The sequence below is a fragment of the Cyanistes caeruleus genome, chromosome 1 (genome assembly GCF_971803275.1).
Source record: "Cyanistes caeruleus chromosome 1, bCyaCae1.hap1.1, whole genome shotgun sequence".
NCBI lineage: Eukaryota > Metazoa > Chordata > Aves > Passeriformes > Paridae > Cyanistes > Cyanistes caeruleus.
The window spans coordinates 83425391-83436638 of record NC_141701.1 but is presented as its reverse complement, the minus strand read 5'-3'; the positions used below and the strand labels follow the sequence as shown (position 1 = coordinate 83436638).

General features: G+C 43.1%; 1 protein-coding gene across 8 annotated transcripts in view; it reads right to left on the bottom strand.

The window, feature by feature from the left end:
• Window positions 1–11248, bottom strand: part of TNFRSF11A (TNF receptor superfamily member 11a) — a 28983-nt gene that overhangs the window by 3319 nt on the left and 14416 nt on the right. For 3 of the 8 annotated variants that reach the window (XM_086899252.1, XM_086899270.1, XM_023919813.2), the window contains 6 exons: window positions 10918–11061; window positions 9696–9789; window positions 9270–9364; window positions 8314–8421; window positions 6456–6508; window positions 3953–4805 (listed from right to left, as the gene is read on the bottom strand). In XM_086899252.1, the coding sequence (XP_086755378.1) occupies window positions 3953–4805; window positions 6456–6508; window positions 8314–8421; window positions 9270–9364; window positions 9696–9789; window positions 10918–11061 (1347 nt within the window). Of the gene's footprint in view, window positions 1–3952; window positions 4806–6455; window positions 6509–8313; window positions 8422–9212; window positions 9365–9695; window positions 9790–10917; window positions 11062–11248 lie in introns of all 8 variants that reach the window. The other 5 variants (XM_086899291.1, XM_086899302.1, XM_086899280.1 and 2 more) reach the window with 2 other exon arrangements.

The window sequence follows — 11248 nt, the reverse complement described above, 5'->3', positions numbered from 1 at the left end:
CATTTTTGTCTTGTCAGGACAAAGTCTGTCATACGCAAGGAGCCTGTCTAGAAGGGCTGGGAACGTTTTCCCTCTGAGCTGTGATCTGGGAAGCCAGAGAGAAGGGGTGATGATTTCATGTTCCCTGTGCTGCCTGATGCACAAAGCTGTGTCCAATCTGCCTCTGCCAGCGGTTTGTGAGGAAATGCTAATTATTTCTGATTATGAGATTTATTTTTTCTTAGAGTCCCAGAAATCCCACTGTTTACCAAAGGGGCAATAAACCCCCAGTCAATCCTACCATTTGGGTTAGATAGCAGGATTACTAAATAAATACTGAAAGACTTAACACCAGATCACACAGTCACACAGTGTCCAAACAACACAGAGTTTATACAATTATGTTATACAGTTCAGATCCTCCATGTAGGTACACTCTGGCACTCACCTAGCCTCTGCAGGGATTTAGCTGGATATAGACTGACACAGTTGAAGAGACAGAGTCTACATTATAGCAACTTAACAGAGTTACGGTTTCAGTCAGTCTGCCTGAGGTTAGAGATTTTTCAGCATAAATGCAATCTTTCTCCTATTCATGGACTGGGCTGCAGACCTAAGTGACAGCAGGACCGAGCTCTGGGAATTAATAATCTTCCCTCAGAGCAGAAAGAAAATAACTGAGAACAAACTTCCAACATCAAACTAACAAGCTTGCTAAAGTCTGAAAATGAAACAAACTGAAGAAACTAAGTAAATAAAATTTTCCCAGCCTGTGAACACCCTTACTAAGAAGTGTTTTTCCTGCTGTTCTTCACTTCATCATTACTTGCTGATTTGACTCTTTTAGCTATTTTGTGCTTTTCTTCATTACATTCTTCCCAGAGAAATGCTGTTTTTCCAGAGGCCACAGGTGATGTTTGCACACCAGCACTGGGCACTAGTCTCCAGCTGTGTGGAGTCAGGATCTTCTCAGAGCTGAGTCTGGGCAGCACTCGAGTGTCTCTCTAATAGGCCCTCCTTAAGCAATCTTATTTATTTCACCTAAACCACTGCATTGCTAGCTCTTTGCTTTCTTTCCAAGTGCTGTTGATTAATATGAGATGCCCATAAGGGTTTTCTCTGTGTGAGTTTTTCCCTGCTGGTTCTTTCCCCTGTGTTCAATTCAGTTTGGCTGTTTGCCATGAACAAAACTCTTGGGCATAATGGCAGTACAAAAATAACTGTTTGTCTTTAAACAGATTGCCTGTTGCTTGCACAGGGTGCTGTGAAGAAAGTTACCAGTACTCAGCACGAGATCAAAAATTTAGAAATATATGTGACAGCAGGGAGGGGAAAAAATTTAGAAATATATGTGACAGAGGGGAGGGCAGATAACACATTTATAATGTTTAGCTGAATGTGGCTGGCAAACCTTCTGTGCTTTCTGAAGACACCATGCCAAAACAAAAGATATTTAATGCCCAAAGGCACAGAAAATGGACACGAGAGCTTCCTACACTGTGCAAGAAAAGTGCCTCCAACTGAAAAGTATAAGGGACGCATTCAGAGTGAAGGCATTGTTCTCTGCAGTGTTTCAGCCTTTTGATCTCTTCAGACTATCAGATACTAATAACAATGACAGATTAATTTTTGTGGTAATTGTTCACTAAGAACTGGTACAATGCAGGCAAACAATTTTCTCTGAGACATTTAATGGCCTCTAGGTGGTGAGAACTGTTTGTCACTGCCAAACCAGGCTGGTTTGGGATCTGGAAGTGAAAGGCCTTGCAAAACCAGATCCAATTATGAGTCAGCTAAGTTTTCCTGTGCTCATGCGTTATACTGTAGCCCTGCACAGGGCTTGAGGTGGGCCTGAATTAACCCTTCATGTTCTGACTGCCTCCAGGCTTGTGGGTTTTGAAGAACTGCTTGGAAGGTTTACCTCCATCTCCAGCAGTGACCCCTGGAAGGGGCACCTGTCCAGAGGTTTACTTTGGTCTTGTAGGATTGTTTCACAGGAGGGACAGAGTTTACTAGTTCTCTTGTAATTTTGAGTGTTAGTGAGCCAAGACCAAAACTTCATGGAATTTCCCATGGTCTTTTTCTTCCCATTTTTCATCCACCCTCTTTTGTACCATTCTGTTTTAGCATAACTGCATGCAAAGCCTCCTGGCTTCTGTTGCTTTGAAAAGCTTTACAGAAAGTTATTTTAAATGCACATTTATTCCATCTGGGCATCTCACAAGGCCTAGCAAAATGACAGATGCTAATGCACCCACACGTGCAGCCCTGGCGTGGCTGGGCTGCATCAGTGAGGAACCTATGGCTAAGCCCTGTCCCAGTCCTCATGTAACCAGGCACTGCTGGGGTGGGGGAGAAATTTCTCTCTGGGCAGAAAAATTACTCTGCCAGCAAGCCAGGTTACCCACAGATCAACTAACCCACACTCTGATACTGCCCACAGCTCTGTCAGTATCTTCCTGTAGTCATGCATAAAAAGCGGCAAATTAGGAACACGGTATCTGTGCTCAGGTTTCACCAGATGGCACTGTAGCATGTACATATCCAAAGCACAGACACAATTAAAATCCCATATAAAGAATTGTGCTGCAGATCTAAGATGGCACATGTGAGCACAGCGCTTATATCCCGTTTGCTCTATTGCTCCTTAATATTTTCTCTTTCTCTTTGTGTCATATTTAGAAAGAAAAGCAGTACCAAATGTAACTTGACTTTCAGTTGTACCTCAAGAGTCCAACAATAACAAAAAGGATAATCTGTATTCTCTTTACTCCTGCTGCATTTTGTACAGACCAGACAGTGAAATTGCGTCAAGATTTCAGGAAACTGTAGCAACAGAAAGTTTCTGTTCTTTAGAAGATGAACACTACACACTTTCAGATTCCCATATGGAATGCATGTTGAGAGAGGAAGGACCTTCAAGAGTGTTGTTTTGGGGCTTTGGCAGACTGACAAGAATGTCTCCATAAAAAATTTTAAGACACGACATGGTTTTAAAGAAGGGCAACAGCTTACGACTGCTGTGGGTATTACAGTAATACTTGGATGTCCCACTCAACACTAAGGTCTCATTATGCTTGGCAGTGCACTGATATAAATAAAAATAGAGCATCCAACTTTATGAGATTATAATCTAAAATGACTAATAACATATGATAGGTAGATTGCAGACTTTTGGACTGAAAAAAAGCTTGGGGAAAGGGAGGCTTTATCCAGAGAAGGCACGTAACTTCCCTTCTGCTGGTTTTGCTTCAGTGATGTTTTTCCGTTTTCATTTGACACTTTGGCTATATTTTCTCAATTAATAAGTTGGTAGACAATTAGTAAATTAATCAATGTTTCAGAGCTGTTTAGGGGACAAAGCATATAGGTATGGAGAAACAGTGCCTGTATGAAACTATTTTATGTGAACACTTATATCCCAGCAAATAAAACCAAAGAGAAAGAGCTATGAGCAGAAATTATAGATAATATTTTAGACCCAGTTGCAGCCACCAGCTGACAGCTCCAGCTGAAGTTTCACTGACCACTGTATTAATGTAACTGGACTTAAATCTAATGGCAAAAATATGTGTGCACACTGGTGAGTGAAAAGTATCTGCTTGATCATTATGCATACTTCCTTAGCTCAGCCTCTAGGTCCCTCAATTGTGTTCTTTCTAATTTTCTCCAATACACACACCTGCTAACAGAACTGTCAGGCCTCTGCAGCAACAGCCAGAAGGAGCATTCTGCATTGCTCATTAGATCAGGGTGGGACAATGGTCTCTTGCTGGGCTGATTCTTGCAGAATTCAACACAAACCAAATGGCTTTACAATTCCAGATTTTTTTTCAGAGTAGCTTCTGGGCAATTAAGTGAAAAAGCATGATTTTCTCCTCCTAAATCAGATCCTCTGAATACTGAATACTACTGAGCTAGCAAAGAGAACAATCCTATACAACTCTGTATGGATGAAGCCTAATGGGCTTACCAGATGCTGGAGGGAGGTCTGAAGTGCTGCTGCTTGTCCCTGAAGTGCTTCCATGTGTCCCTGAAGTGCTTCTGTTTGTGTTCTGGTACTTCATGTTGGTACTGTCTGAAGGTACATCCTCCACACCAAGATCATTTGTTAGAGTGCTCTGACCAGCAGAGAGAAAATTCAAACCACAGGTGCACTGGGTACAGGAACCAGTTTCTGGGGAGGTGGAGGTGCTGTCAGCCGCAGCACAGCAGGGTTTGCTACACTTTTGGGGAGATTCTCTGTACAAAATGCCACACCTCACACAGATCTTCTCTGAGTCACAGTTCGTTGCAAAATGTTCTGTGTCTTTGTTGCCTGTTTCCTTGGGGCAACTGTGGGCACGTTGGCAAGATTTCTGTAGAAGTTGGTCCGTGGCAATGTGTGCCCCATTTGTGTTGGAAGGAGGGTGAAAGCCTTGAGAGACTGATACATCCTCTGTGCTCCCAATACCTGAAAAATACTGGTTCAAGCTGTCATTCTCCCCTGCCTCCATTGGTTCTGAAAATGATGACACGGTTTTACTGGCAGTCTGACTTAGTAAAGATAAATAATCAGTGTTATTAAGATCCTTATCCATGTATTCATCTTCCGTGGGAACTGGTGGGAATTGGTAATCATCAGTCTCGGTTACCACAGAAAACTCTCCTGGCTCACAAGGCTCTGTGCTGGGGCTCTCATTCCTGCAAGGAGTGTGACCAGAAGTGCAGCACGAATTTCCAGGGACAGGACAGCCCGAGGGGACCAGGAGACACGTGTCTTCAGCCCTCTGGGGGACAGCAGCATTTGTGATGTTCACAGAAACAAATGCATCTCTGGGGGGTTCCTGAAAGAAATTAAAGCAAGAACATCTTTAACAAATAGATCAACATGAAGTTATTTTTCAGACAAAGGAAAAGGCAGATCATGGTCCTTCCTCTGTGTGGAGCTGCTGAAGTTGAGCCATGCTGCTGTATTTGAGTGTTGATGTGTAATTCTACTCTGCTGTGAAACTGTGACTGGTGATGCTGGGCTCAGCAGGTGTTCAGAACAAAATCTGGTGGCCTGGGGAACAATAACATTTAATCTTGTGAGACAACTATTCCTGTTTTTTCCGAGGGCACTTAAGAAGAGTTAATAAACCTAGAAGAGTTGCTGGATTCTGCTGTTCCTTACGGACCATTAGTAAGACACACCTAAGTGCTTATTAGGTTTTGTAAACCCTCCCATGTGTCTGAAGGGCTATTGATCTGTGAAGGCCTTACTGGGGGCTGAATTTTTAATATCAGCAAGGACTGAAGAAAAAACCTGGGTTGATTCATAAGTTCTGAGACAAGCTAGAAGAAAACACAAGGAAGGTTGTATTAATCTGAAAGGTTAGGACAACAAATGCAAAGGCACATGACATCCTCTTGTCACAGTACTTGACAAAGTAAAGCTACATTTTTGGTAGCAGCTCCAAAAAAAAAGGTTGGGAAATACTTCAGGGGTTTTCTTCAGTTTGTACAAGTTGTGCTTTAAAGATGGGTGTTTGGGAACAGATACCTTTAATTTCTAGCATCTGTTCAGATCTTCCAGGACAGAAAAGAGAGTGTATGTGCTGCAAGCCACTAATTGCTGTTGATTCACTCCTCTGTCCCAGAGGATCTGAGCAGCTGCCAAGACAGGAGGTTGCATGAAGACTTATAAGACAAAAGAGGAACTGCCTGCTCAGAAAGGTGGGTTTTTTGGTATGTCTGTTTTTTCTTTCAAGCAATGAAATTTGAGTCTTTCAACAGCTAAGCTCATCACAGCTCCTAGAAGGGGTGGTGGGACACCTGGGACACCTCAGTCCACATCCAAGGTGTTAAGTAGGCTGTGCACATGAACTTGAACCGGTGCCACCATCTATTCCAAGCATGAGGCTGGTGTTCTTCCAGAGCAAAAGCTCTTATTTATTTCATCGGAATGCACAAGCAGGATTTCTGAGTCCCCAGAATTAAGAAGTCAAACAGTTTCTTTAGCTGATGGCTTTGTGTTTAATGCCTTGCATGCCTGGCATTTTTGGCATGACCCAAATCCAGGTTTCTTCCCTGTGAGCACTCTTGTGTGTAACAAGGGGCCAACTCAGCTGAAGCTTTTCCTGCACTTAAGACTTAGAAAGGCTCTCTCCTAGGTAGTCTCAGGTGTTCAGCAACCAGTGGGTTCATGATTAACTTTCTTGTCATAAATATTAAATGATCACAAGACCTTTATCTCTGTTAAAAGTGGCTGAAACCAGAGAGCAAGTTCAGAAGCTATTTGTGAATGGTGATTTCACATGCCTCACATTTACAGAAAACCAGACTGAAAAAGCCAAAGCTGCGAGCAATTTTTGAGGAACTAAGAATTTGTTTTCTAGCCAAAGATTACCATGGAGTCTGCTTCAGAAGGGGTGTCAGGAATGCCATGAGGAAAACACAAAACAAAAGACAAAAAACACAAAAAAAAGAGAAAATGCTACCATCTTTGACTTTACCTTTGTTCCTTTTATTTGGCTGCAGACTTCATTAGCCCAGTTCTGTAGATCTGCTGTAGGGAAAACAAAAGAGTAGCTGTAACATATAGCAGGCACTTAAGTTAACCACAGACCTAAACATCCACAGTCATTCACAACCCACAATATCATATTAAATAAAACCAGCAAGCCTGTTTTTTACTGCCTGTTCAAGTGTCCCAGCATCGGTCTAGCTGAGGATTCACTGTAACTGGAACAGGGATATATTTCTGTGGAACAAATGTTTCCAAGCTCCTAAAATAGACCACGGTTAAACTGTGTTCCACATCAAATGGGGTTTCTTTCCTGGTCATATGTCACACCAAGCTATGACTGGCCCAACAATGACCTGCTCACAGCAGAAATGGTCTATTTCAAGAGAAGTCACATGGATGGCCCAAAGGCCCTTCCAGACAGGAGTGAGAAGAGGGTAAGCCACTGCAACCACAGGATGGCAGGCTCAAATACAGCATGCTCTACTTAATCAGGGTATGCTTAATGGGGATATTCATTCCAATTTCTTTGGAGTATCTCCCAAGGAAAAGCTTTAAGTCCAACATGCTTTAGGGCAACAACTGACACAGTGAGCAATTCTTGGTTTGCATTTATAAATTCAGGAGACTTTGCAGGGCTCAAGTCCCATTTACATTTGAAGTTTACGATGGTTTTGCATGGCTGAAGATAGATCAGCTGCGCAGCCACTGCCAGTTCCCAGCAATGACTCTGTTGCTCCGATGTTGATTTACCACCAGTACCCACACCAAGCAGGAATGGCTTCTTCCTGAGCCTGCAATTCTCCCCAGCACTGCAAAGGCAGTGAGGGACTGTCACTGCAGAGCAGCAGGGCAAGAGAAAAGTCAAAGAAATTGCATTCCCCCCCAACCTGCTCTGCGTCACAAGTATTTGGTTTGCGAGCAGAGTCACCATTTCCTCCAGCCCATCCCAGAAATTCCAGATTTAGCATAACCCATGTTTAGTGTGGCAGAGGCAGCCTATTTCTAAAACACAGGCTGAAATATACTTTACAAGAAGTGAGTTCTGTCTTCCTTTCCACTGCTTCCAAAACTTTGCATAAATTGTTAGCACTTGGGAAAGGAAATGATAGAAAAAGCTTTCCATGTTTAGGGGAAAAAAAAATTAAAAATCAACAGAACAATAGAGGTATGCCTTAAAGAGACCCAGGGCTTAAAAGAGAGTGGAAGAATGTGAAGGTATTTCCATTTAATTAAAAAGAAACTCAGTGTTCCACTGTTATCCAGTATGCCTTTGGCTAGAATTTTTCTATTTTTCTACTTTAACTATTCATTCTATTTCCTTCTAATATTTCTTCAATACCTCATCAGAACTTCAGCTTTCAGCTAAAAACATCATCTCCATCATATTCTCAAATACACTCAGGCCTTTGTATTGAAATCCATATTTTAACCTGTCTGGATGCAGTTTTTTGGGTGGGAGGGAGAGTAAGGTGAAGAAGACAGGAATTCTATCTGTCCCTGCTTCCCTTCAGCAAGGGGTCAGCTGTGCCAGGTGATGCAGAGCAGCCAGGCTGCTATGAAAGCCCCCAGCACCAGCCCTCTTCCTTCCAACCACAGTCATGTCTGCCCTGAGGATGGTCACTCCATGGGTCAAGTGTAATACACTGTAAATTACTGCCTGCCTAGAGGAAAGGAATTTTTAGCCTGGCTTTGTGGTAGATAAAGCATATCCGTATGGACAGACATAGGGATGGCACAGAACTTCCAGTGTAATTCCTGAGCTTAATCTGTTGGTTACCCATGGAATCAGATTGCACAGAGAGCCACAGTTGTCACACTCATGAATACCATTAGCTATGATGTACCTGTCAGCTTTTTTCCCTTCTTCTTGTAGTACACGATGAAGACGACAATGCCAATTAGTGTCACAAAGAACAAGATGACAATCAACACGTATAAGATTCTATTTGTTCCTGCAGGGTGTAAAAAAGATAGTGCCATCAATACACAGCTTGCACTCAGCAGTATGACAATCCTTGCTCATTTTACCTACTTTTCTACAGGAGGGGGTTGTTTTTTCCTTCCTATTTCATCTTTAGTTTCTATAATAAGAACAATAACTCTAACACTCATGCAGTTCTGTGACAAGCAGACACACTAATGGTACCTAGTACCAAGACATCTCTATAAAAACCAGAATCTTGGTGTTACAGAGCAATGCTGTCCGGTCAGGCTTCTCTCAGTGTTCCCTTGCAAGCTCCCAGCAGACCACAGGGCTGAGCTTGATCTCACTCAGGGGACAGAGGACATATATTTCATGGAGACTATAGATACAGGTGGAAAAATTTGTCCTTTATCTCAGGTTATGATGGATCATTGCATGCCAAGCAAGCAACCTCCTTGGTACCATATTCACACTGAAGAAGGAATTGGACAGTGGGCAAGGGATATCTGAGAGGGATCAGGCTGAGACTGCTATAAAGTAAGCAAGGAGAGGAGCTGCTAGTCTTTATACATGTAATGTGTGTGTGGAAAGCACATAAAAATGAGCATGCTGTCATGGGTATAACATGGCTGTAACAGAAATGCTGCCATGCAGTTTTAGTGGGAGATGTCAAACTCATCTTAACAGTGGACATAGGCCCTAGAGTCACCAGGCCTATGGTGATTTTTAAAGGTGGGATTTTCCAAGAGCCCTGTCTTGGTCTACAGCTGCTCTCCCTAGAGTCATCCACAATGAGAATGGATTTAAGCCAGCCCAAACCTCTAGTAATCACATCCCTCCTACTTTCCAACCGGCAATCCATACGAGGACACAAACCATCTTCTGATGGTTCAGGCATCTTCCGTTCTTTACAAACTGCATCAGACTTGTCAGTCCCAGGCACGCTTTCTTCCATTCCTAGAGCTGTACAGCTAAAATAGAAAGACAAAGAGGCTAGGTTCTCTCAAGGAAGCTTGTTGTGCCTCCTACACTTATGCAGAACAGTACTTTTTGTAGTAAAATACAACATTTCTCCACCCCAAGAACCTCAGATACTTTACGGCTCGGCAGTTCTGTTGTCACTGCTGTCTCTTGTTCTCCTGTAAGGAGAATTCAAGCTTCAGCCTGACAATGCCTTAATCACTGCACAGCCAACGCTGATGCTCCATGTGCTCTACAGGCAGCCTGGGACACCCCACTGAGAAATGCTTTTGCCCAAGCCTTCTGGCTGGTGTGGTCCTTTTACAACACCCAGGGACTTACTTGGTCCAGGATTTACACTCGTCGGTGGATGAGAAGACCTTTGAGAAGTAGCCTCTGGGACATGGTATGCACATTGTGTCCCTGTCTTGTTGCACTGTGTGTAGGAAGGAAAAACATAGATGAGTTTCTGTGGGTTCCTTCCAAGAGAGAGGAAGGTGACGATGCTCCCCATCCTCCCACTCCACTCTCCTGCCACAAACCCCCCAAAGGCTTTCATAAAGGGTGGGGTCTTGGGTTATATTAGGGCAGCAATGACAGTCCCATGTAAGCCCCAGAAAGTCTCACCTGAGCACTTCTCTACATAGTCAAAATGAGAAATGACCAGGAGCCATTTGTGTTATTTATTGTAAAATAACACAGAGCTGTTACATCCTTCACCTTCTATTTATTCCCTTGTGATGATACTGTGTCAGAGACAGTGATGCTGACTGGTATAGTCACTTCTATGAAGCCACAGTAGACAAAATACTGTATCAGGATTTGTTAGGCTGGAGAAAAAACACCAACTGTCTTCCAGACACATGAAGCATTTCTTCCTCCATTACTCTATTACTTGCTGCTTTTTTGGGGTTCCCTATGGCTTGTGGAGCTGTTCCCAGTGTTCACTACACCTCTGAACTTAACTGTTTTCCACCCACAAAATACCTGCATCTTGTTTTAATGAGACTTAAGAGTAAATTAAATGTCTGTAATAAATCTTTGCCATCTAAAACAGAATACTTGCTAAAACAGAATATATGAACTGCCTGAAAAGTGTTAATCACTTTTAACTTGTTTGTAACATTAAAAAATGGCAAAGCAAAGTCATTGCACAAAAACAGATTGCAAATCTGACCTCAGGAACAACCTCCAAAAGAGCGCTTCTCTGAATATGGGAGCAATGCATGACCTAGTGACTCACAGTCAGACACCTCAGCAAACATTAGAAATGTACTGGACACCTTGCAACTACTGCCAAGTCCATGTGACATCTTACAGAAGTCACTTGATCCAAGATACTATTTAACCTATGGAGGCAGAAACCTTCAACATGTGAATAGTCCAGGAGGAATATATGCAGTAGTAACGACTACTAGTAGTAGCAGACATGCATCTTCTATTGACAGTTGTCTGAGAGTCTAAAGGACCCCCTCTAATGTCACAACCCACATGATGCTGGCCTCATCCCGGAGGCCTGAGCTGGACATTTCACTTTGTGCATCCTGTACACTCTGTATCTTACCAGGAGGCTTGACTCCGAGTCCAGGAGCACACATGGTATTCCGCTGACAGCAGTCGCAATCCTCGCTCCAGTGGTAGCCCATCGTACAAGCACACTGCCGCTGGAACGTGCTGTTCCCTGGGTTCACTTCTCTCAAGGCCTTCCCTAAAAGAGAAAGCAGATGAGAGTAAAAATCTCTCTGATAACAAGCCTCAAGTTTCTGAACCTCCAGTTCTACCTACTTGCTTTGCTTGAATGGCAGATGCAAAACCATTCACGTTAGAGGAAATGGTGCCTTTTAGGAAGCAAGGGAGACCCTTGATCAGCACAGGGCTCCTCACCCACTGCACTC